The sequence below is a fragment of the Fukomys damarensis genome, unplaced genomic scaffold (genome assembly GCF_012274545.1).
Source record: "Fukomys damarensis isolate Sample0158 unplaced genomic scaffold, DMR_v1.0_HiC HiC_scaffold_17, whole genome shotgun sequence".
Taxonomy (NCBI): domain Eukaryota; kingdom Metazoa; phylum Chordata; class Mammalia; order Rodentia; family Bathyergidae; genus Fukomys; species Fukomys damarensis.
The window spans coordinates 7,349,398-7,376,296 of NW_022900929.1; the positions used below are offsets into that span (position 1 = coordinate 7,349,398).

Below are 26,899 nucleotides of genomic sequence, written 5' to 3' on the forward strand. Positions count from 1 at the left end.
CCTCCCGGACCAGAGCTGCCTGGGGGCTGTGACTCCCTGGGGCCCGAACCACCACTGTGAGGCCGTACAACGCTGGTCACCTGGATGAGCCTTCAGGGTGCAGTGGGCAGGCAAGGATGGAGCCGCAGGCTGCGAGGTCTGGCCAGCCGCAGGGTCTACCCTCAGAAGGCTACTTGGAGTCCAGGATCCCTTTGGCTGTCTTTGGTGGGTGGGAAGGTGCCTCTGCACTGCCGGGGTGATGGTGCATGCCATGCACACACACACTGGGGACTGCCCCTCGGAGCCATTCCCATGTCAACCTTAACTTGTGGGAGACTTTTCCTCGGTTAAATATAGATAAAATCGGTGGCTATTACCAAAGCTTAAAAAGGAATAAAACCCCAAACTTACCTGTCCCTCACTGTGAGCTGAGTGCTGTGCTCAGTTTTAGGTAAGGCCCCTCCTGATTCTCCACGATGCCCACTCTTTAGCCAGTGGGAGAAGACACTCAGCTGGGAATGGCCAGATTCAAAATTGTGCCCTTGGGTCTGAGATTGCAATCCCAAGGCAGCTCTGGGAGCCACTATCTGTGCAGAAGAGGCCTGAGGTGGGCATGTGCAGGGTACAGGCCAGCAGGTCCCCTTGCAGGCATGTGGGGGACAAAGGGCGGAGCCAGGGTTGCCTGACTCCCCTCTCCAGGGCTGACGGGTTGGTGCTGCAGAAGCATTGCAGACCAGGTTGCTCAGGATGTCACCGCATGTGGAGCAGCTGCCCTTTCCAGGCAGGAAAATGGGGTGTCCACTTTGACTGCAATGGGGTCAAGTGCGTACTCCACAAAGCACAGCTGATTAGGTGACAGAATGGAAAGTGGGAGCCCTGGGAAGAAGTTACAGCAAACCACTGGTCACCTCTGGCAACAGGAAGTTATTCCACAGTGTTTCCAGAGGCCATGGCCCCAGGTGCATCAGTTAGCACTAGGTGTCCTGAGAACCCTGGGAGAAGACAGGAAACTGAGGTCCGGAGAGGGCGGACTATGCATCAACCTTTGTGTACCCTGGGAAGCCATGGATCCCAAACCTGCAGTGTGGGCAGGAGGCAAGGCATGAGGGGTGGCCGTGAGAGCCTGGGTCTCTGACCTCACATGTGTTCCAATAAGCAGATGGAACCCAAGCAAGCAGGGCACACAAGACGTGAGCACTAGCCCACAGCACAAGGCACAGCACTGACGACTTCCCTTGTGAGTTTGCTCCCAAGGGCATCTTCCCATGTGTGCCCCTGAGTGCCACCAGCCCTGACCACTTGAGCTCCACTAGATCATGCTCTCCTCTGCCTTCCCTCAAGTGATCCTGTCACCTCATGTCCCCAGATGCCACCCCAACCCCATTCCTCACCCTGTGCCAGCACAGTGTGCCTCCTACCAGCCTCCTGTTCCACAGAGGGTGGAGGCTGCTGGAAGCTGCATGTCCCACTGCAGGACTTGGCACGTGCTGTTGCCAGTCGGGATGCTCTGTCTTGGAATCACTGTCCTTTGTCCTTTACTATCTTTACTACTGAAGAGACTGGCTATGCTCACAGGTTCTAGGCTAGGAGTTGGCAACTGCACCTTGACTTGTCTGTTGTTTCACTGGATATCTTGCTGTCCATTACTGATTGGCCACGGCTGCTTCCATCCACAAAGCAGAGCTGAGCCCGTGCCACAGAGGTGATGCTCCCCGCTTCATAGCCGTCCACTGGCCCTGCATGCGCCTCACCTTCTTAGCACTGGCTTGCTCTGAACTTGCCTGTGGGATGGTGCTCTAGAAGCAGGTGAGCAGAGGGTGATCACTCCCTATGTCCAGAGCTTCGAGGGGGATCTCACACCCATTGACTGTTCCATGCCAGAACTTGGGTCCCAGTGGAGCTGTGAGGTGGACGCCACTAGGGGAACTCAGGGATGGGCTGGGAGCACTATGGGTCACTGGCAGGGTCAGGCAGCTACCCTCTGTCCAGCCATCTGTCCTTCTGTCCATCTGTCCTTCATTGTGAGCCTCCTGATAGCTCTTGTGATCAAATGCAGGGACACAGAAGTCTCCGAGGTTTCCTGAGCTGTTGCAGCACATAGTCATAAACTGATGATTTAACACCCCAGGCCAGAAGGCTAACATGGAGGCGTGGGCTTGTCAGGCTCCTCTGTAGCTCCAGGGCAGAGTCCCTGCTGCCCCTGCCAGCTGCTAGAGGATCCAGATGTCCCGGCTCCACCCCACCTCTGTCTTCTCAGGGCCTTTCCTGTGCATGTTAAATGTCCCTCACAGGAGGACGGGTGACTTCATGTAAGGCCAGGCTAGTTCAGGTACTCTTCTCCCCATCTAGATCTAAACTGATCCCCACCTAAACTGATCAAGTCTTCAAAGATCCAGTTTCAAAATAAGGTGACCTTTACATGTTCCAGGGATCAGGCCCTGCCATCTGGGGTCACCCACACCTGCCCCTCTCTCCCACCAGCGCCAGTCTTAAGGAGGCAAGAACTCAGAGAAGACAGACACTCACTTTTTCCTCCTAAACACATGGTGGATCCCTGACTCACCCAATGCAGGCGTGGAGGCAAAAATTAGCCCCTCTGCCTCGGATAATCTTCCCGTCACTCACACAGCAGAAAACAGCCACCTTGTCATTAACGAGATATATTAAGCTGTTAAATACCAGGCTTTTGGTGGGTGAACGTTCTGGGAGGAGAGGGGGCTTCTCCTTGGCAGTAGCTCAGCGTGACCTTCAGTCTTACAGCACACCGTGATATTTTGAGCTAAATTTGGGCTCACTTATTCCATCCCCCATTGGCGGGGGGCTTGTTTCTCTATTTAAATCCTTGGGACCCCCACTGTCCACTGGTCTTTCTGGGCTCTGGGCTGGGAGAGTGTCTCTCCAGCACAGTGGCTGCCGGCAGAACTGGACACCATTGGGGCAGGGACCCTGGTCAGTGCTGGCCACACCTGCTCTTCACAGAGGGATCCCAGAAATAAGGCAGGCAGGGTGGGTCGGTGGTGGGGACGGCAGTGATGAGGCTGGAACACAGGGCACAGGGGTCATCCGAAAACTACTTAGTGTAGGGAGAGGCCCACTGAGCACATGAGCGTGCCTGCCGCACGCCTCACCCCCGAGAGAGGCCAGACTCTGCCATTTGCAGGCAGTGATGGTGACGAGGACCCTCTAATGTAGAGGAGCAGGCTCCTCCTGGCTGGAAGCCTCCCTGCAGGTCTGTCTCTGGAGGCTCTTTGGGAGGTGGTGGGCTGGCGGGAGCCGAGGAGCAGCCTGTGTGTCCTGGGGCTGCTGCTCACCTACTTCAGTGTCTTTCTGCACGAGACGGCTGGTGGTCTCGGAGAAGCTGCCAGGCCCAAGGCTAGGGAAGAGGAGTCCCTAGGCAGGAACCCCTGAGCAGACTTGGCTATTCTACAGCAGAGATGTCTGAGTGATTGTTCAGCAAGGCCAGTCCCAGAGGACGCTGTGGTGCACACAGAGGACAAGGCTCCCGCGACGTGTCATCTGCCTCTGTAATTTCTTTGTCCCTACAGCTCGTGTTGACTCCACGGAAGCTGGCCGTGGACGCCCCTCCTCAGGCTCACAGGCCCCCATGTGGTATCACTCTCTGGGTGACGGGATGGGACGCAGGCCTGTCTTGTGACACCATCCCCTGGGGCCACTCTCTTGCTGCAGGCTGGACTCTGGATGTCCCTGACCACAGGGGGGCTTGCACCCCTCAGTGGCACACCCCCACTTCCAAGGACATGGAGAGTTCTGAGCTTTGCAGAGGAAGCAGTTGCCCTCCATTCCCCACAGTGGGACTTGGAGGAGGAAATCGCTGGCTTCTGTGGCTGGGTGAAAATTAACTCAGAAGAGACTCTTCACCTTCTTATGGTCAATTTAATGAAAATCAATGCATAAATGATTCAAAGATTTATAATTATAAGCAAAGTCTGTGGTCATTCCACTGAAAGACAATTATGATGGCATGGACTTGATTTCAAAAGCAAAAATACTCAAGCCATTGGTTTGGTTTTGTTTTCCTTCCTTCCTTCCTTCCTTCCTTCCTTCCTTCCTTCCTTCCTTCCTTCTGTCCGTCTGTCTGTCTTTCTTTCTTTCTTTTTTGGTGGTACTAGGAATTAAACACTGAGGTACATGCCCAGGCTTGACTCCAACTTACAATCCTCCTGCTTCAGACTCCCAGAGTGCTGGGGTAAGAGGTATGTGCCACCATACCTAGCTATGATCATTATCTTCAAATACTCTCCTCTGCTCATCTAGGGTCCAAGTCATACCAGGGAGAAGTCAGTGGCAGGGAACAGGCTCTCCCAGTCACCTGGAGACAAATGAAGCTATTTTTTCTATACTTTCTCCATGGAGGTTCCTCATCTTATTTAAAAGTAATAAAAAAGACGAGATGCCACTAATGACTAAGCCAAGGATTAAATATTTAGCACTGAGGTTACTGCTATGGTCTTGTTTTCCCTCCAAGGAGCCCTAGATGTTTAGGAATATTAATAGGAAAAATAAACTAAATCCAGAGAGAGAAGCTTGTGTTTTAGCCCACTCTTTGGGCTTGTGGAAGATCTTAAATCTGCAGAATTTCCTTTTGGGGCATTAAGAACAACCAACCCCGATCAAACTGCTTTTGAGTGAAATCCCTTGAATTTCATTTTCCTCTCCAGTATGAGGAAAATGAAGACCATATTTCCTTTTCTTCCTTTTAATCTTCCCTCTGTTCCGTGACAATTGGAATACCTCACACCCCAGTAGGCACCTCAACGGCATAATAACCAGAGAAAAACACAAAAGACACGCTCGATACCGCTGCTGAGAAGAATGTTTCTGTAGAAAACGACTTGCTTGCTTTGATTTTCAACAAAGGGGGTCATCTTTTTGGGTGGCCTAAGGAAACATGTACCCAGCATGGCAGGGAGGCAGGCTGGGGTCTTACAGGAGCCCAGGGGAGGGGCTCTGCATGCTATCTGCTCTGGCCTCGGACTCCCCATATGTGTGCAATGTGGGGCCCCAGCGATTGCAGCCCACAGTGGTGCTCTCGAAGGCTTTGCTGGGTTTTTACCACTTATTGATTTCCCTGCCAAGTTCCCCCAACTACTATATAACTGTTAATAATTTCCTCTCCCTATTATTAAGTGAAGAAACTTCCAGCTGCCAAGTGAGAGCAGGAGAAGACAGCTGACCACTGCAGTTAGCCTCAGGCAATGCCTCTCTGGCCATGAGTGGGTCCCTGATGCTCCCTGAGCCAGCATGATCCTCACTGCCTGCAGCACTAGCAGACCGGGCAGCCGAGCACAGGGCAGGATGGCTATCGGTGTAGATCATGTAGCACCAGCGGCCCTAACCCTGGGTACCTGAGACCTGACTGCGAGCTCTGTGTGGTCAGGGAAATGCTATGGCTGCTCCTCCCCAGACACTCCAGGATCCTAAGCTGGGAGGATCCCTGCCAGCCTTTCCCATTGGTTCAGGGGCTCAGCCAGCTGAGGGGCACAGGCAACTGTGTCCCCTGCAGTTGGACATGGGTACACTTGGGCACAAGGGGAAAGGGTGAGGGGGGACCCTTTCTACAGGGTCCAGGCCATGTGCCTGACCAACAAGCCCCACCCCACCCCACCCCAAGGACCGTATGACATCTATGCACTGAGCTCCTTAAATGCCTTTGTCCTTGATGCTTGTGGAGCTTTGGCCCTCCAACTGCACACAGGGGGCAAGGAACTGTGAGCAGAAGCAGGACAGGGCTGGGCTACAGGTTGGCAGGTCCAGCTGGGGACAGATTCTCACTGAGCAGCCCAGGGGTGACCTTAGGCTCTCACCGCTTCCTGAGGCTGGGGGGCTCTGAGGGTCTCTCAGAAGCTCTTTGGGGGCTGTTGCTTGTCTTTTAAATTAATGAGAGCTGTTTTTTTCTGACTACAAAAATAATCCACCAAACCAGAAATGGCCCGAGTGTACACAATGGACCCTAAGTACATGATGTGCCACTGTGTGTCATTTGAGAGCCTTTGCCCAGTGGCTGGGGAGACACAGCTGAGTGTTCTACAGAGGCACCAGTTAGAGACACCTCCTGCCCTGATGCCGGGGGCCTACTCTGCAAGTGTCACCCATGGGGACATATCCACCCCAGGATCTCCTCCAACCAAGGCTACTCTCTGCTTCTCCGGCTTTGTTTGTAGTTGCTGCCTTGGCCCTGGGCCAGAGGCACCACCCCACTCTGTTCACACATATGCAGGCATATACACTCAAGCATGGGCGTGCACCTGTTCACTGTCACTCTCAAAGGGATGGTCCCAAATCCTCTCCTCCACCTGGCTCAGATCTGGGCAGAGCCCTCAGCAGACACTGACCCCATCCCTCCCTATGCTGACCCCAGGTCTTGGGGCACTGGCCATTCCTCACCTGCCATCTCTCTCTGCACCAGCGCCAAGACGCCGGCTTGCTTCTCCATGGTTCAAGGGCCCCAGCAGAAGGCAGAAGGTGCCAAACAGAGGTTCTTGCAATGTCCAGTATCCTGGGATGCTGTAGACTCTGGTTCCTGCATCCTCAGGGCTTGTGGTCTGGACAGGCCTGCCCTGTCTGTCATGGGGACATACTTGTTCGCCACTGACCCACCACCCATGCTCATCTGAGGCTGTCTAAGTGGCACATCATCTCAGGTTCTGACCTGCAGTGGAAGCCCCAGCGTGGGCCCAAAGCTCTGCACAGCTTCCAGGTTGCCCCCATTCCTGCATTCCAGCCACTCTGATGCTAATGCTCTTGCACAATCCCATGCCCCATGCACTCCACATTCCTTCCCTAGTGCTTCCCTTGGCCAACTCCTCCTTCATTGGAGCCAGAGCCAAAGAGCTGCCCATTTGTAGCTCCTGACCAAGAGGCTTTGCTATCAAGCAGTTGCAGACTGTGCTCCGGCCCTTTCTCTCTGGTTGTGTCACTCCGTGGGACTCCAGGGGGTACCAGAGAAAATGAAAGACCACCATGAGCCTTGCCTTCCCTTAGAGAGAAAGATGATTTACACTTTATAAGGAGCCCTGAAGGGCAGGTTAGGTTTCCTTCCCAGAGCCTAGGTAGCAGGCTCTAGGACAGGAGGGAGGTCCTCCCTTGGCCTCCAGGTCCTGCTGCTGCATGGTCTGCTCTGAACCTACAGCAGCTCTTGACCCTGCCATCCCAATCTCAGTGTGAATGCCCCCCTCTAGATCACAGGCAGTTTGCCTGGACTGTGGGAGGAACCAATGGCATGGCCCTGCCCATCGACACCCACCTCCACCAGATCCCTTGGCTGGAATCCCCCCTGTGGGGCTTTCTCTTTCCTGAACTCCCGGATCTTCTGTTTATGAATTACTATCTGTCTCTCACTGGAAGTTAACTCCATGTGGGGCAGGAGGAAGGCGTCCTAATTACCCTGAATCTTGCCGTGCAGGGGGCTCTGGGCCAGAGCCAGATGACCTGCTGGGAGGGGCCGGGGATATGGGGGATAGGCCTGGCCTCTCTGCGGGGATCTAGTCCCCCTGAGAGGTATGAGGGACACCCAGTCTGTACATGGGGAGCTCCATGGCACCTGGATTGGATGGAGGGGGCTCAGGTGGCTCCCATTGAGTGAATCAGGTCTGACGTGGGTCTGACGTGGGTCCCTGGCTGGCTCCCCCGTGGGAGGCTGCTGAAGCTCCAGGAAGCCAGAACGCCCAGCCACAGCCAGAACCAGGGTGGGGCACAGGCTTGGTGGCCAGCCCAAGCCGAGTGTGCATACAAAAGTGTCCTTGTCCACCTCTGGTCAGGCCCAGGCCTCTGCCGGCTGCACACCCACCATGAGCAATTGGGCAATCTGTTTGCCTTTTGGGCCTGGTGAGGACACAGTGCAGAGAGAACATGAATTATTTATCAGTAGAACAGAAAATCCTTGGATATTCCAAACCACTGGCTCACTGGTCCTCAAAACCCTTTTATGTCACCCAAGCCTCACTCTGTGGGGCATGTGCCTAGAAGGTTCCCACCACAGCCACTCCTGGGAGAACTCATGTTCAGCCTGCAAGACCCACCCAGAGATCACTTGCTCACTCCAAGAGTACTTAAAGTCACCTCTCTCCCCAGTGCTACCAAAGGTTGCTTCACCCCAATACCACCAAAGGTCACCTATACACATCAATACCACCAAAGGTCACCTCACTCCCAAGACCTGCCCAGAGGTCATCTACTTACCCCAAAACCCACACAAATGTCCCCTGACCCCAGTCACTCCCTCACAACACCACCCAGAGCTCTTCTACTAGGGGTGCTCAGCACCTAGGATTCCCTTCTCCCTCCCTCCTGTTTCTGCCTTCCTCTCATCCTTGCATAGTCCTGGCCACGTGGTGCCGCAGGCTGCTGGGCATGATGTGCTGACCTTGCCCCTACACTGGATCTTATCACAATCAGTGACCCATCCTCTGGACTATCTGTCCTGAGGGCTTCACTCTCTGGCTGATGGCCCATCCACAAAGCATCCACCCTCATGCTCTGGACTCATTTCTTCTGTTGGGTTCTCCAGTGCCATCACTGTGTTCGATGTCCCAGGGTCTGGGCTGTGTTGAGGCTTCACCCAAACCCTCCCCACTTCCACCTGGGCAGCAGATGGCAAGGTTCACAAAGGAAGCCTGTGGCCAAGGGGGGTTAGCCTGTTGCAGGGCCAGGCTCTTTAGCTCCTTTCCTCTCCTGCATGCCCCACTGGCCACAATGGAGAGGGACCACGGGGAGCAGGCCTGTGTCTCCACCCTTGGCCTCACAGGTCTGAGGCTGCATGTGTCCTCTGTGGCAGCAGAAGTTGGCAGGATTGGCGGCTCCTTCTGGGGTCCAGGACAGCAGCCCCACCAGGCCCCATCTAGCTTCCCCCTGTCCCCAGGCTCCTGGGATCAGGCAGCAAGTGATTGTACACCTCACTGCATCCTGGTCCCTCCCAGAGGGACCTCCATTCAGGTATTCTCCACAGACTTGGGGAGAAACCCAAGTCTAGTCTCTTCAGCCCCCTGCCACAGTGACAATGCTTCCAGGCCTCTGCAGGACACCTGGGCCATGCATACTGGGACTGACCTTTGGGCAGTCTTTTGGACTTTCCTTTGGGTCCTGTACATTCCATCAGATTCTGGGAGAGACCATCAGTCACCATGTAGGGATCCTAGCTTCCCGGGACAGAGTCCCAAGAGGAATGCACACCTTCCCTCAGAACCCTTCTGACTACAGTGAGGTCTATGCATTCTTTCCTGCTCAGCAAATGCTGCTAAGTGTGGGTACATGTGTGACAGAGCTAACACAGAAACCCCAGCCCAACACTCTTTCTCCATCCTGAGAATCTACACCTTGTCCCTCTGCCAGCTGCCCTCGGTCCCACTGGTTTACCTCATCAGGTTTGAGGTTCCCTTTACCTTTAGCTCAGCCATGAGCTTAGTAGGAACACAGGCCATATCACAGTGTCAAAGGGCCACACCCCAGGGTTCGGTGAGGATCTGCTAAGGTCACGGGTGTACTGCACAACAATGGACAAAGCCACAGAGCCAAGGGTCCACAGGGGCCTCAGGGTGTGGGCTCTGAGAGGGGCCAGTGTGTAATTCTGTAATAGGTCAGGAGAAAGCAGCCGTGCAGCTGGACTGGAGCTGTCTAGCAGTGTTGCATCTAAGGATGGTCTGTTGTGTCCCCGTTTCACAGAGGCACACACTGAGGCCCACAGGTGGCAGGGCCAGGCTTCCAGGCCCTTTCTGTCGCATCTACCCTACAAAGGATATGAGGGTCGCCGAGAGGGATGGTGGCCTCCAATCCACCATATATGGTCTGATGTGGCTCCCCCTTTTTTTCCTCTTTGTCTTTATTCTCCTTTCTTCTTCTGCATTTCTCTCCTTTCTTCTTCCTGTTTCTGATATGGCCTATCTAATGGGAATGTCAATAAAGCACCGACTGAGGAACGTGGGCATGTCTCCCTCTCCCAGCCCATTTGCACCGTGGGAGCCAGGGTGGCCCCCTCACCTGCTTTACAGCCTCTGCTTGTAAAAAGGCATGGTGAGCAAAGGTTCAGGTGCGGGAGAGGCACTGGGCCTGGTCACTGCTCAACTGTCTTCCTTATTAATACTTTAGTGTGGGGGCCCATGCAGGAACCATGGAGGGCCTGCCTCAGAGCACCTCTGCCTGCCCAGAAGCTAAACCGCCAGGGAGGAGGCACCAGGGAATGCCAGTGCCTCCCAAAGTCTGCCATACACATGCCACTCCAAGGACAAATGTAACGTCTTATGGAACCTGAGTCTATCATTGCAGATATGCCATTCCCAAAGGCCCTAGGCAGCTTTCCCGGCCCCCTGGCTGGGTGCATGTCAAGGGTCTGCAGAGAGATGGGACAACGGGGAGGGTCCCAGGTCACAGAGAGCCCATCAATGGGCCACTGTGACACTGACCTAGACAAAGACAGGTGATAGAGACAGTGGCCTCAGGAAGTGCATGGCCCAACTAACGTCTTCATCTGGACACATCCAAACAGGCCACCAGCAGCCCAGTGCACAGTACCCATGAAAGGCTGACACCAGGCCCCCCGAGTCTCTAGGCTGCATCTGCTGCCTTACAGAAGGCAACATTCCTGGGCCCCTGGCTTGGTGCGGAGGCTCTGGCTGCAGCTCCAGAACTGTGCCAGGTCACAGGAGCTGGTCAGACAGGATGAGGAACTGCTTCAGACAGAGACAAGGACTGTTTGGTGGGCCCTGCTCCCCTGCCCTGACACCCCTGCACAGTGCCTGCTCTGTTGCCCGCCCAGAGACCAGGTCCGCATGCCTGGAGGGAGGCACAGGTTTCTGCATTTAGAAAGAGCACTGTGGCCTGCAAGCTCTGCAGTCTGGCTATGGGCCTCGGCTGGGAGGAATTCCTGGGCCCCAGGACAGCTGTCTGCAGACGGCTTTTCTGGCAGGCACAGATGAACACCCACATTACTAGTCTTTGCAAAAGGAGACAAAAGTGGATGACTAGAAAAGGCCCTGCAGCCTACAGGGCTACAACTGAGGTAGAACCTAGACACTCAGCCATAGCCAGGCTGCAGGGATTGGGGAAATCAGAGACATGGAGGGTAGAAGTGTCTTGAGGACCACTGCCTAGACTAGCAGCACCCAGAAGACCGATGAAACCCCAGGCCCCTCACCAGGTGGCAGTGCCTTAAAAACTCCCCATGCCTCCTCAGAAAGGACTCTGACCACAACAGTGAGGATCTGAGACTTCCAGGCCAGTTAAGACCCTTACACAACATCACCAGAGAGCCTGGAACCCAAAGTCTGGGACCTACCCTGAACTCCTACTCTGGCTTCTGCCTGCTCTGCTCACCTTTAACTTTTCTGAGCCTCAATTCCTTCTCTACGATAAACACATCATGTACACACTTGTGGTTTTCAAGGTCAAATGCCATCATGTGTGCATGTTAAAGAGCTGTCTTGGGCCCACAGCCACCCAACTGCCCACAGTCACACCACCACCTTAGGCTGGTGCTGTCACCAGCTCAGAGTGAGATGGCAAACACTCGATGCATGTGACAGTAAGGAGAGAGCTCTCTCCAGGGCCTCACTGCAGAGTCAGAGCCAGAATTCAAGCTCAGGAGGAAACTTGCTCAACCCCAGCCAGACCCAGGCCAGGGGCAGCACAGGCTGGAACAGCACTCAGGTTAGATAAACTGAGGAACGAGAAGGGTCCTCCAGTCCATGCCAATTTGGGAGTCTGTGTGGGGAGCAGGGATGAGCACGATGTGCCCCAACTGTATTCTGGGACAGCAGCTCCCCCTCCTGCTCTGGGTGGCTCTCTCCACAAGGCCCATGTCCAGGGCATGATGAGTCTTTTCTCTATCTGCCAGAGATACTTCCAACCCCAAGTGCACAGGTGGGACCATGTGTCAGCTCTGAGCAGGAGTTTTGGGGAACATGCTGGCCCTCCCTGGCTGGGCACTGGAGTTCCAGATCTACTGCTGTGGTAGTCAGAGCCTCGGGGCCTCAGACCCAGCTCTGTGGCCCATCTCCAGCTGCTTCCAGCTGCTGCTTCCTGGAGAGTCACCCCTCAAGTCACCAAGTGTTCCCACTAAGGTTGGGGAGTAAAAACTTAAAAGCTGAGAGTACTCAGAAACGGTCAGACAGCAAAGGTTGACTGTGAGAGGGAGCCACAGATTTCCCCAGAGGTCCTGCCAGGTTGATTCTAGACAGTGACCTGTCCTCCTCTGAGATGAGAGGTCAGGGCATGGGGAGGGTCTACAGGAGGGATGAGGCTAGAGAGGGCGGTGTCGGGGGTCTGCAGGAGTGGGAGGGGCTCCGCCTCACATTCCAGCCTTGCATAGTCAGGTAACTGGTCCACAGGGGGAAGTGGTTTGACATGGGCCCCCAGCAGAGGATGGTGGACCCAGACATGACCCGGTGACATTCTCTGGCCTCCAGCACCTTGTGCCTTTCTGCACAAGGCAGAAGGGGGCTGCCCAGATGCCCAGGGAAGCCTCTCTTCCCTAACCACCCCACCTTGCTGGGCAAAGCAAAGGGGCTCCTATTCTCTACATCTTCTCCCCTCCCACCTGCCCACCTGGTCCACTGGCACGGGGTTGACCACTGCTGGGAAAAGCCCAAGTGTCCAGGTCCCAAAGCCTCAGGATCTGGCCTCCTTTCCTCCAGCTGCTGAGCCTCATCTCACTCTCAGGGTCTGTGTCCACAGTCAGGACTTCCCAGCCCCAACTTGGGGTAAGGCATGTTCTGTGTCTGTCCTCCCAGAGGGTACCATGGCCATGTGTGAACTTGGAGTACTTGGGATGTGAAGGATCAACCTTATCTCATTGTAGCTAATCCCAATGCAGACAGCTATGGACAGCTGTCAGCTGCCTTGAGCTGTGTGGGACCCACAGCCTAAGGCCTATAGATGCCAACTGATCCTAGAAGGCACTGCCCCATGCCCAGGTCACTGCAGGATTCTCCTGCGGCCTAAAGGGAACCAATCCGCACTGGACCTTCACATTATCCTCAGGCCTCAGCAGGGGCCTGCTTTCCACAAGCTTCCTCTCAGACCCCATGTCTCAACTTCTGCCACTCCCCCTCTGGGTGTAGCTCTCTCAGGTCCACTCCCACACTGTCTCAAGCTTGCTCTCATTCTGCACATGCCTGTGAGCAGCAACCACAGCGGCCCTAGTGGGCTGCATGCACCGCCCTCCCTCCCCCAACGCAGCAGGATGTTCAGAGAGCAGCTGGCGTGGACTCACATCCAGGGTCAGCACCCTGCGGCTTCCCCGTGAGCTCCGGGACTGAATCATGTCTGTATTCCCAATACTTGGCGCCAGGCCAGGCTCAGAGCCGGGTGAGTGTCTGTGGAATTAGTTAAATGGGCATCTCTGCGGGAGGTGGTCACGGGCAACACAAGCAGCCATGGGCACACCTGGAAGGCTCCTGTCCAGGAAGCAGGTTGAAATTTGTTGCAAAGAACCTACATTGGGGATATGTCCACTGGAACCGACCTACCCTGCTAAATGTTCTCAAAGCTGCTGCCAGGGAAGTGTGTCACTGTCTCCTATGAAATTCAAGAGCTAAGACATGGAAGGGGTCTGGAAACCTCTTCTTCCAATGCCCTGTTAACAGGTAAATTTCAGTCCCCACGAGGGAGGCTTTACTGGTGGTTGGGGAGCTGTGGACACACTAGAGTTCCCCAAACCAGCTGTCCACTGACCGAAGTCCACGTGTCACCTACCCCACCGTTCCCTTAAAATATGGTTTCTCAATACTTAAATTTAAATTCTGCACCAAAAGCACAAGGAGTAACAACAACAAAAAAAATCGGATATCCTAAAAACTCAAAGCCTGTGCCTCACAAGCCAAACATATCCGTTAAGAGTCTTGTATCCACAGTATTTAAAGAACTCTTAGCACCTGCTAAAGAAAAGAGAAACAAGCCAATCTGAGGACGGCACAAATTCTGAAGAGAAGACACCAGGATGGCCAAGGAATTCATGAGAAGACACTGGACACGGTTTGTCACTGTGGAACTGCAAGTCAAACCACCACATACCCACACAGGCAGCAACAGTCCGAAAGACAGATAACAACACGTCACAAAGTCATGGAGATGCCGGAGCCTTATGCTTCGATGGCTGGATTTAAAATGGCACAGCAGCTGCGGGAACCAGACTCACTCATAAGAGCATAGCTGTCCTGTGACTCAGCAGCCTCCTAGGCACACATCCAGGGGAACTAAAAACGTGTGTCTGTGTAACACTCAAGTGTGAGTGTTTGGAGCAGTGGGATTAGTTACAGACAGCGAAGACAGCCCAGATGCGACAGACAATGGGTAAACAAATGTGGTTCATCCGTACAATAGAATGTTATTCGGCAACCAAAAGGAACGGAGCCCCAGTGTGTGCCACAGCAGGGCTGAACTTTGCAAACTCTGCATCATGTGAAACAAGCCAACACAAAGCACTGCACACCCGCCGTGTGATTCCAAGTCTATCACAAAAATCCAGAAGATGTGGAGAAGTGGAAAAGAGGTCCTAGTGGTTGTTTGGCCGGGGTAGGGGGTAAGGGGGATGGAGGGACGATGGCAAGATTTTAAGGAATTTCTTTTTGGAAAAATGAAAAATTGATGAGAATTGTCTGTGGGAGCCAGGTATGGCAGTGCACACCTGGAATCCCAGCACTCTGGGAGGCTGAGGCAGGAGGATCTCAAGTTCAAATCTAGCATGGGCAACTTAGTGACTTTGCAAGATCCAGTCCCAAAATAAAAAATAAAAATGGCTGCAGTATACCTCAGTGCAAAGGACCCAGGTTTAATCTCCTATGCCTCACACATGTTAAAACAAGTGCCCGTGGGGATGTGTAGATGGATCTGTCAACATACCAAGAGCTATTAAACTGCAGACTGTCAGTGAATGGTAAGGTCTGTGCATTATATCTCAATAAAGCTATTTTCTAAAAGCTTAAACACTCCATTTTAACCCTAAAGCAAGAATATCTAGGTGCTCATGGGGAATGTGCCATTCAAATGTTTTCCAACGCATATTAAGTACGCATCCACTGACTTCCGGTGGTTTCTCTCCCATCCTGTCCATCATACTCTGTCCCCGCCCACTTACCCGCGTGAAGATCCCCCATGGAAAACACTATGTCCATCTAATTAATTCATGGCTCTATACTGAGAACTTAGGAGGCGATTACGAGCTACTGGGAGAAAGTCCTTTCTTACAGAGAACTGGTAATCATGGATTTTAATTTCTTAATGCTATGGTCATGAACCATAGCTGTTTTTGCATTCAACACAGCCACAGGGGACAAGAACCCTGCAGTCAGCAGCCTCAGGCCCTGGCCTGGCCCGAGATCATCAGGGTGTCTGGTTGGTGGCAACTAGATATCATAGTCTACAACAGACTCAGCATTTGGGTGGGTGGAGAAGGGTCTCAGGTGCCCAGAAATGCCCGGACCTCACCCAGGGGGAACAGCAAGATGACCAGGTCAGGGACAGCTCTGGGGATTGTGGCAGTGCTCACCAGTGGTGGAGGAGGTATATTGGCTCTGAGCTCCAGGCTGTCCCCTGACATGGCAGCATGCAGCCATTCCTCAGCTCTGACATGGGGACAACACAATACGCAAAGGCCTGTGCGGTTGTGGGGTGTGGGGAGCCTGGCAGAGTTCAGTATTGGCACATGTGCTACTGCAGAGTGTAGCAGATGTTCTGGCTCCTTGTTGAGGAGAATCTGGGTAACACGGCCTCAGGCAGGGACGAGACCAGGACCAGAATCCAGAATCATTTCCCTCCCTATAGGACAGGGCCTTCCCTTCCTGAGACCTGGACCACAGGAACTCTCCCAGATGAAATGTTGGCTAGATTGGAAGATGTGCCCACCAGACCCGAGGCATTTGTCTCCAGGAGCTACGCCCTTGGAGCACAGCTGAAAGGCAGGTGGAGACACTGTCATTTTCCACTACTGTTTTCCATATCCCGGTCAGCAGCCACCTGTCCAGGTTCATTTGTCACCTGGTGGGCTCTGGCCCTTTAGCACCTCTGCATGTCACAGGAATGAAGGGCTTTAAAACAGTCTCCTCACAGGGCTACAATCTTATGTCTGACCCTTCTCAACCAGGGATGGGGAAAGGGGGGTAGCGAAGAAGCCCGAGGAGCCTCATGTCCCTCAGGAAGCCCCTCCAGGACATCCTGTAGGAATACACACCTGCCCAGCCATGTTCCTGTTAGGCTGCAGAGATGACTCTTGCCTTGCTCATGAGGGTCCAGGCAGCACAAACCAGGCAGGTACCTGAGCTCCCCGAGCTGCAAAGGGGTGATGTCCAACCATGTGCCTGCTTTTAGGCTGGAACACCCCAGGACATGGGAACTCCACGTTCACAGAGATGGGAAGGAAGCTCTGTGATCATACAGCCCCCAGGCATGGTGGCCCTAGCAACATGCCTGCTGACACAAGGCAGTACATGAGGTTGTTTCAAGGGCTCAGGCCACATTCCCTAGGGTTCTCTCTAATTCCGAGGAGCAGCCTGTCCTCAGCCTATGGGAACAGTGGCTCTCAGCCCCACTCCTGCACCCCTGTGTCTGGGGCTGGCCAGGTCCTGGGGTGGACATCTTCCCCTCTTTGAGTCTGTCTGGGTGTTCAGAAAAAGTATCTTAAATGTTTTGAAGCTTATTTCCATCATTTTTAAAATTTGAACATAACAGGGTGTTAAAAAAAAAAAGAGAAAAGAAAAGAAAAGAAAAACATTCTATTTCTGACTTATCTTAAAAATTAGAAATCAGGCCAGAAGGCAAAGATCTGGTGAACCCAGAGGCAACCAGCCCTCCAGCGGGACTCATACACTCTAGGGCCCAGCCCAGCCTGGCCCACCCTGGCCTAGCCAGCAGCCTCACACTTGAGACAGGCATGGGCTCATGGCACCTGGGTTTGCCAGCTGTGCTTTAGACAGCAAACTCTCACACTGGTGCCACCATAACACTGTTTGGACTATAGTAACAGAAGACATGGAACAGTCTTGGACAACATGGGATAGCCAAGCCCCATGGTGGTCAGAGTGGACGTCACAACCCGCAGAAGCACATCCTGAGCTTCCTGGGAATTCTTGTGTTACACTGTGCCCTGACACTGACTTTAGTGACACGGTTTGTATTCTATCTATGACAGGGCAAACTGTAGGCAGAGGGTCGACTCCTGCCATCACCTGGTTTTGTAGTGACATTTCATTGGCTCTTGGCCTCTGTATCACTCCCAGCTGCCCGGGTGAACACAAGAGGCCATGCCATACTGCCAGAGACCCCCCGACAGGGACATCCTTCATGGAGTTGCCTCCTGAGGCTACAGGGGAGTACACAAGCCCTCTCCAGGGAGGCTGTCTTTGGGGCTCAATCTCTTGTTAAAAACATAAGCCTCACTGGGAAGAGCGGCCAGCCAACTCTCAGGCCTGCATCACAGATGAGTGAGGATGGTGTAAGATAAAGAGAGGCTGACTCTGGAGGCCTGCTCAGCTAGCACCCACAGTTCACCGTAACCCTCCCTGGGAGGAAACACTGTCCTTCCTTGTGTCTGCACACCGCACCCAGCCTCACACCCAACCCCAGGACGATGGGCACTTACTTCATGGGCTTGAACAGTGCTTGCCCGTAATTCTGGAACGTCATGACGAGCTTGAGCTGCGTGCCCCCTGACTTCATGGCTGCAAGAAGGAGAGAGAGAGAAGCAGGGTCACTGGCTGCCTCAGGTCCCTTGCTCTTGGGTGGGCCAGGAGCTCCCAACCAGGTCATCTGCATGAGGTCAGGAGCCCATTCTGCCTGAGAGATTTGGGGCTTCGGCACTGATGCTCCCTGGTTAAGACAGGGCCTCCTGACTGCTAGCCCAGCAGACTCTGCAGGTCAGACCCATAGACAAAGGGCCCAATTCTGAAAGGGTCAGGCAGGTTGCTAGCACAGGCATGCATGTTCATGCATGCACATGCCCACACACATACACACCTACCCACATACACATACCCTACATACACACCTACACACAGCTGCATGGACACACAGATGCCTACACATACACACCTGTGCACACACCCATACCCTAGTGCTGGCCTGACGTCAGGGAGCAGTTCCTGCAGGGCACATTTCTGGATTCAGAGCAAAGTCACCCTGAGGGACCCTAAACACTCTTAGGCTGGAAGCATCTCTGTCACAGGGGTGGTAGGTATGGAAGCCCACAGATTTCTGGCACCTCACCAGTTCAGGAGGATAAGCATAAAGAATTCACAAAAGGGCCCCACTTTCCCAGGCCTTGGATTTCTTTTGCTACAGAAGGAGGAAGAATTTCCCAAAAGGTCCTCATTTCCCAGACCCTGGATTTCCCTTTCTGCGGACAGATCAGGAGGATGGGTCAGGAGGAGGGCATCCTGCCCTGGGGCCACACTGAGGCCAGTTCAGGGGATGGCTGAGGCCATGCCCTCCTCAGGAGACAGCAGCCATACACTTCACACCCACCCAAATGCAGGATCTAACCAAGGCCCAGACCAGGCAGGTGGACAATAATGCCACCCTCCTAACTGGTGTCTCGGAATGCCCCGTGGCACAGCACAGTGTTTGTAACCTGACTGTGAAGCAACTTATGAAGCATTTGTACACTATGAGCCATTTTCTGAAAACGGTGGACACCACGTATGGGCTTTTAAACCAGGACACGCACAGGCGCCCAGAGCCCCACTTCTGTCCCAAGTGTTGCTGTAGATGACTTATACTTTCTATTTTTCCTTATCTGTGCTTTCTAAATTTCTGCAACAAATAAGTACTACATTTTTGGTAAGGTTAAAAAAAGAATTTAAAAACTAGTGGCCTGATGAAGCCCCTTTCCATGGTCCCATTTCCATTTAATAACTGGGCTTGCTAGACTTAATTATCCCTTCCTGGGTCAACTGGGGACAGCATGTCCAAGTGACAGCATCTCTCCAGGGACTGTAATCCTAGTTTTTAATAACAAAATATTATGCAAATCTGATCAGTTTAATTACTCTTGCTCTGGAAGCAAATCCTAGTTTCTCTCTCTGACCTTATATATAGCCAGCTCCTCCTTGAGGGCAGAAAAGCAATTTGGAATCAAAGGCGCTAAGCCTCACGGTGCTCACAGGCCCCAGGACTATAGACTGTCTCCTCACCAGAGCAGTCACCATGCATCCATAGGTGTCTGTGGCTGGAATGGGGACCCTGGGGTGAACTCAGGGCCTCATAAGCTGACACATGCTGCCTGGAGCTGCAGCAGAGGCCTGCAGATGTGGCCAAGGTGGGTAAGAGATGCAGGATCCCCCAGCCTGTGTGCTGTGTGGACTGTCCCCACCATGCCCCAAGGACACAGGCCCTGCCAGAGCAGTCCTCAAGAAAGAGCACACAAAGTTGAGTTTTCCTCTTGAGGACAGAGAGAAGTCAAGGCAGGAGGAAATCTCTGCATGTTACTGGGGACAGAGGTGGTTCTGGGAGAAACCCAGGGACCGGCCCAGGCAGGAAAGGTGATGCAGGCACCCTCCATGTTTGTCAGTGGACGGAAGTCAGCCATGGACTCAGCCTAGCAGAAACCCCACCAAGGCCCAAGAAGCCTTGCAGCCACCCAGCAAGGGAGGTTGCACCTCTGGGAGGTTCCCTCCCTACCCTCTGTGTCCCACCTTCCATCCCCCCTTCCACCCCACTGAGGCCCCCACAGAACTACACCACCATAGTCTAACAGTCACTCGCACCAGACACTCGAAGGTCTGCAGGGTCCCCTTGGTGAAAGCCACCTACAGCTCATGCACAGGAGGCTCTGCCTTTGCTGTTCCCATGTTCCATGGACCAAAGGTATCAGCTCTGCTCTGCACCTTCCTTGCATCCTGAGCACCTGTCTAGGTTAGTAGCACGTCTGGTTAACAGTGCTCACATGTCTGCATGCATCTACCGAAACACACTGACAAATGCCAGCAGAGTACCCTGCACCTGTCTCACGGTGCCCCTCAGCTCTGGTCCCAAGGCCACCATGATGCTTGGGCACTGCTGGGTTTGCTCACTGTGCTCCCCCAGAACACAGCATAGAATGAAAGACCCTCTCACATGCAGTACAGAAACCTGAGAGAGTGCTTCGGAATACAAACTTGGTATGCAGAAGTGTTACTGTCATTATGGAAGTGCTAAGGCACTTGGGCACCTGCATGACTGTGGATGAGTTACTTACCCTCCCCATGCCTCAAGGAAGGACAGGGAGGCTGAGTGGCAGGAGATACGGAATCAGCAACTCTATCAGCTCCTCATGTGTCTATAGGCACAGTCACACCCCATGATGCCCACAGGGACAGGATGAAACTGGGTATGCATGATGATCGAAAGCCACCAACAATGATCGAAAGCATCAACAATCTCCTGCTCTCTAATAGGAACCCCAGCTGTACTCTGAGGGGCTGCCTCTTGACTTTTATTTAAACTAACTCCATTTTTGAAAGATCTGTGGACCATACAAGAAACCTACATGGGAGATGTAGCCCAGTGCTCAGCAGAGGCCAGGCTTGGCCCTCTTATCTGGGAGGTGAGACTGTGTCCTTGGGCCACCATGGGGAGGGGAACTGTTTCCCACCCCACTGTCTTGTCTGAGAGGGAAAGGGACAATTGACGGCATTTGTGCCATGAAGAGGGCCTCTCAGAAGGCTCGCATTGGGAGAAAGTGACACCCTATTCTTCCCATCCCACTCACACATCCCTGGCGAGACAGGAGTCTTGTGAGTGGCCCACATGCTGGGCAAACACAAAGCCCCTATGCCCACTGCCCTGAAGCCTTAGGAAAGCATACAGGGTGTGTCTGTCCACCTGTCATCAGCAATGGGCACCCTGGATGGCATTGCAGGGGCCTGGACTGTGGGCATCAGTTCAGATATGAGGGTCCAGGATGGGCTGAATGGGAGCTGACACAATTGGGTCTTCTTGTCCCCAGCTCTGACCTGGAGGCTCCAACCCAGGGACAGTGGTCAGTGGGTCCACACCTCAGCTGGCACATACCCTAGGGCTGCTTTTGCCCTGGCTGCCTCCAGCCTAGAGCTTTGTGTGCCACACCTGCCTCTAAGAAGCTGGTTTTTGAAAGTAGAGTCACCTTTGGAACTGGGCACCACAGTGCTGCCCAGGGGATCAAGAGCCATTGGAACACTTTTGCAGGTTTGGGCCTGCTTTCAGCCTTAGCTGTCTGTTAAGCATGGAAAAGGCAGGTGTCAGCGTGACCCTGGGTCCTCCACAGCATGGGCTTTTGCTTCTGATCTTCCGTCTGATGGCTGGAAAAGGAGCTAAGCAAGACTGAGCTGCTTCTGTGACCACAGCCACCACCTTCCAGGACCTTTGTCCTTTGGAGGATCTGAGGCCCCTCTGGCCTCATAGGAGTCTGGATACTTGGGCATCTTCAATCCCTCCCCTGGTCAAGCCAGGTGCTGGATTGTGAGCTGCAGCTGGGGTGAGCATGACAGAACTGTGGCCTTTATGGGCTGGCACCGCCTTCTGAAGAGACCCACCTCCATCTAGTCAGATAGGGCAGCTGTGCCCAGCGCTGGCACCCACAGCTGCTCCTCATGGGGCTGTCCCAGCCAAAGGCCCTTTGTTCCTCGAAGCCCAAAGCCAATTATCCTGGATTCCAACTCGTCCTCTTCTTTCCCTTGGCAGATCAATTAGCACCGGGGACTTCTGCTCTTTGTTCAGTTGTGTTCTTTCAGCCACGTTCTCTGAGCCACGGGCTTTGTCCTGACCTGGATGGAAGATGGTGATGTCTCTGCTTGGGCCAGAGGCTGATGGATCCTCACACTCTGATGTGACTTCTTTTATTTTTAAAAAAGTAATTCCAAGTAGAGTAGTTAATTGTGTCATTTATTCTTTGCATACATAATTGTGCATGATAGCGATTTAATTATCACTGGCCCGGAGTGGAAAGCGCTGCATGCCTGACTTCAAGCTGAGCAGAGGTGGATCCTATGTCGGTCCTCTTTAAAGGCGGCAACAGCCGGTTTCCAGGCAGCCAGGAGTCTGGCTATAAATAAACCTCTGTTGGCCATAACCAGCTGTGCTGTGGCCACAAAGAGCCTCCTGGATTGGAGTGAGTGACTCTGAGCAGGGGAGATTTAATGGAACCATTCTGAGAGGGCTCAGCCTGCCAGCATCCTTTCCCATCATATCTCCAGGCTCATGTTTAACAGTGGGGTGAACAATTTCAAGAGTAAGCACTGCCCCAAGCCAGACCAATGAAGGGCTGCTGCCATGGGCCAGCCTCCTCTCCTGGAGGTCTATTTCCCTGGCTGTAGAATGGAGGCTGGAAGGCAGGGCTGGTCTCACAGCAGGCCCCGCATAGCCGGGTCTCGCCCTGCCTTGTGAGGGCCCAGCTCAATGTGCACCTGAAGGCTCTGACCAGCTCTTCCTACACAGAAAGGCCCTAGCAGAGTTAGGCCGGCAGGGGCAGCAGGAGTGGGGCCATGAAAGGGAGCCACCTCCAGGAGGGCCTGTGCTCTCTGGGGTCACTGCAGTGAGCTGGACCAGCCCTCTTTGGGCTACTCCCTGCAGAGCAGGATAACTGGGCCTGGGCCTCAGGTGGCTGCTGCAAACTGCTCCGCCCAAGATGAGGACCTACCGCCTCTTCAGGAGTGAGGCCTTCCTCAGGGTGTGCCCTCCTCCTCAGCAGGGCCAGGTGAGGCCCTGGGCAAGTACAGGAGTGTGCCCAGCCCTGCTTACCTAGGTGAAGGGGCTCAGCCTGCCTGAAACACTACAGCTACCAGGCTTCATTCTTATCCTGTATTCACTTGTTCCCACTGACACCTCTCTGCACCAGGGCAAGTGTCACAGGGCCCCCTCTGTGGGACAACAGTGTCTGGGGATCAAGATGGGGAAGCACTCAGGTGTACACGCTCTGCCTGGCACAGACTGCCACTTGGAGGGGGAAGAACCCAAACACACAATCCTCATAGAACATGTGCAGATGGCAGCATCTACAAACACCTTGGCAATCTGGTTTTTGTCCCAGAACACTTGGGCCTCAGAGGGCTTTACTGCAGCCTGGCTCTGTCTGGGTTTCAGAGTCACAGCGGGCAGTTATAGGCCTGGGCTGTAACATCCCTACTCCAGGTGAGAAGCTATGGTAGCAGGGTTCACCCTTTTGACTCAGCTCATTCCAGCTAATGACTAGGAGACCCAGGGTCACTACTGTTGGCCAGCATTCCATATCCTGCCTCTGCCATAGGCCTATCGATCCACTTTCCACACCTGCTGAACCCCTACAGAATGATGGTCCCTTCCCATCCTGGGAATGACCCCATCCAGGAATGTCTGAGTGGAACTACCTTTGGCATCATAGCTTAGGGGATGACTGTGTGGCATGCAGTACCGAGCTGATGCCAGGGTGTCCTGCTACACAGGCCCAGGGCACGGCACTGGGGTCCCATGGCAATGGGAGCTGTCCACTGCACTGTGATCAAGGCCAGGCCTGTGGAAAGGGAAGGAGGATTGCTAAGGTGGGCAAAGCAGCTGGTCAGGCCCTGGAGGTCCAGCCTCTTTCTACTCCCTGAGTTTTTGGGCCCAGAGCCCTGCACCTCTGCACAGAGCAAGGCCACCCCTGGGACCCTTGCAGCCCTCTGCCCACCTGCCTGCTGGCCTGTGCACACTTCCACAGCTGCAACACATCCTCATGGGCACATATGCCTCTCCTTCCTCCTAAATGCCAGGCCCACAAAGGCAGTGTTGTTTGTGGAGGCTGGACTCACTCCAACTCCCCACCACCCAGAAAGAGGTTCCCAGTGGTATGTGCTAAAGGGACAATCAAGCTGGTCGTACATTTCTTTAACAATGTACCTACTCTCCAGAGCGAGAGGGACATCCTGATGTGGCCTAAGCATTGCTCCCAACTTGGCCTGAAGCCCCTGGACTTCCAAGGGAGCAGAGCAGGGAGGGGTGCCTTCCTCCTGGCAGGAGTGGGGAGAGGAGAGACCACTAACTGCTCCGGCCACTTCTTTACCAGGTGACCTGACTGCATATCAGAAGCTTTGTGTCTTAACTTCCACAGCCAGGTGAGAGCCCAGCAAAGAGCTCAGTGGGAAGCCACACACAGCCCCTAAAGAGGCAGCTGCTAGGCACAGGTAACTCCCTGCCTATGCTGTATTTGGACAAAAGCCCGTAACCCTGTAGCTGGAGGTAACCCTTGCAGCAGAACTTCAGACATGGAGACAGGAACTGTGGCCGTGACACAGGGAGGCCTCCCCTCTACACCAGGGTTGTGTGCTGCAGGCCATTCCTGGGAAGCCCAGGGCCCTGAGCTCATGGAGAAACCACAGTGATTAATGGGACATTCATGACTGTCCACAACTGGACAGCAATAGCACCAAACCTCGCACTGAGATGCTGCCTGAGACACTCCTGAAATTAGAAATGGATGCCCCTTTCATGCGATTCAGCAGATCACAAAACATTTGATGCTGCTGCCTTCATACTGCTCTATCCCAGATCACCAGCACCGTCAAAGAAGACGCAGCCCTGGCCACTCCCTGTCATCTGGCTGGAGCTCCCAGGGGAGCCGGATCAGAAAGCAGAGAGCCCTTGAAAAGGCTCTGAAGAAGGACTGCAGCCACCAGGAGTATCCCTCCATTGGCCTCTGGAGGATGGAGTCCTGGTGCCCTGACCAGTGCCCCTCCCAGCAGCTGTGGTGATATCTTACTGGCCTGCTCACCTTGCAGCAGACAGCAGCATTTCCAATGCCAAGATCACCCAGGCCATCATCCACACAGGGCTCTGTCCCCGCTGCAACTGGCTTGGGAAGGAAGCTCCGGCTATGAGCAGGGCTGCCCAGGTCCCTATGGGAAGTCACACATCTCAGCCAACACAGCCTGCTGTGGGCACCAGGGCACCTACCCACACTGGTGATCTTCTGTGCACCTAGGTCCTGCAGCAGTGCGTCAATTGCTGGGTTGTGCCTGGAGTATAGCTCGTACCGGTTAATGCCAATATGGAACTTGAGCCAATTGGGGTAGGAATCCACTGTGGTCTCTACAGTGGGCAGGAATTCTCCACCTTCAGCACCTTCATGTGGCCTACAGAAACAAAGAGGGTCCAAAGTCAACCAAAAAAGACACTGAGCCAGAAGAGCTAGTCCCGAGTCAGGGCCTGTGACCTCCACTTAAAATGCAAACATGAGGAAGTGCCTCTGCTCAGAGACCCTGCAGCCTCTGCACTTTCTTTGGGGCTGTGGTTCTACCAAGTAATAAGTAATAACACACCTGAGGCCTGTAATTCTCATCTACCCTGGAGATGCCACAGACAGCTATAACTATAGGAAGACTAAACCCAGAGTGTCAGCGCTATCCTCATCGTGTCTGTTCCGGGGTCACCAAAACTGCTCGACAGAATGACGTCAGCTGGGGTGCAGGGCTGCTGGCTCTTCTTGGAAGCAGACAGGAGGCCCTCTCTGACCAGATGCCTAGTGGTCACAGGCACACCCAGTCACCAGGAATATTTCTAGTCTCTGCTTTTGTTCCAACCAACAGTCAGGAATGATACAAGGGGCTAAATTTGATTTTAACACTAGCAGACTTAGGTGGGGAGTGAGGGAAGAGAGACAGCTACTCACCCCAGCCCAGGCTCAGAGGGAGGACCTGGGCCTGTATGGCCTGTCCTCCCTTTCCTGCTCAGGGGCTGGTCTGGAGGAAGGAAAGACCCTCAGTCTGCTTGCTGGGCTGGGGGAAAGTAGTACTTTCTCATGTCCAAGTCGCTCACAGGTCAGGCCCTTCTGGCCTCAGTTCAGTCCTGAACACACAAAGATGGGCTAGAGGCCTCCCAGGAGCCATCCCCTGACTACTTGCTTTGGGATACTCCTCTGCCGTAGAGAGCCACAGGCCTGGACCAAGTTTCTGAGAATTTTTTCCAATCGGACCAGCAAAGCTCAGAGCCACCTACAGCCCCTATGCAGGCACAAAGCACAAGGCCAGGTCAGATTTCAGGGGAGGAGGATTTTCATGGAGGGTTTTGGTAGCCTGGCTTTTCCTCTGTTGCTTGGGTAACCTTTGCAGGTAGTTACAGTATTTGTTCTGACCTTGCTGGAAGTTAATATTTCACTGCTCTGGGCTGAAGCATCTGCTTATTCGGATCTGTGCATGAGGAAGGGCCTCGGGGGAAGGGCAAAGCAGGGCAGCTCCAATGATGCTCCTCTGCTAGCAGCTCTGTGCTTGTTACAGAGCTGTGCCAGCCCAGGGTGGCTGCCCACTGTCCATACCTCTGCCCAGAGGCCTCTGTGCTCTGCTTGTTGTTGCCAGCACACTTCTCTGCTAATTCTGTCCTCAGAGGCTGCTTCGAAAGACTTGTTAGGCACATGCAGGCCTTCTAAGGTGTCTAACAGAAAAGCTTCACCAAGTACCTGAAATCCAAAGCTGAATGTGTTCCTGGATAAGGTGGTTCTCCTCGGTAAAGCACGGGATCCCGGGCACATTCATTTATGGCCGGTTTCCCCACCAGTGGCCAGCTCCATTCCTTACAGTGGAGCACTATGCTCCCGGGTTCAGAGTCCAGTCACCTTGCACCCCAGGGTGCAGGGCACCTCCCAAGCTGCCACACCCTTCCCCCCTTCCCCGGGGGAAGCAACTGGAGACAAAGGCAGCCCCTCCCACAGGGGCCCTGGACCCAGACAACATAATATCCTGGTGGAAGAGCCTTTGTGGGGAGCACCTTTATTCCGAGAGGGTCCCAGCTTTCTCGGAGTTGGGGCCTGCCAGTCCAACCCACCATCCTTGCTCACCAGTCCGGGTTCTCCGCCGCCTTGGGGTTGAACCTGATGTCGCTGTTGACATTAAACAGGACGTCGTCTTCAGTCAGCTGTGGGATAGCCCCGCTATACAGAGGGTGTGCAAACAGCTTGGCCACTAGCGAGCTGTCCCCGCTTGGGCCCGGGGGCGGTGCCGGTCGCCGATGCCCGGGGTCG

General features: G+C 54.0%; 1 protein-coding gene across 1 annotated transcript in view; it reads right to left on the reverse strand.

The window, feature by feature from the left end:
- The window catches only part of Fam20c (FAM20C golgi associated secretory pathway kinase), a gene marked incomplete at its 5' end in the record, with an annotated part of 46,958 nt that extends 20,063 nt beyond the window's left edge, over positions 1-26,895 (reverse strand). The window contains 3 exons of the mRNA XM_010635790.1: positions 17,564-17,642; positions 24,841-25,019; positions 26,717-26,895. Coding sequence (XP_010634092.1) covers positions 17,564-17,642; positions 24,841-25,019; positions 26,717-26,895 — 437 coding nt within the window. The remainder of the gene's footprint in view (positions 1-17,563; positions 17,643-24,840; positions 25,020-26,716) is intronic.
- Positions 26,896-26,899: the final 4 nt, after the last annotated feature.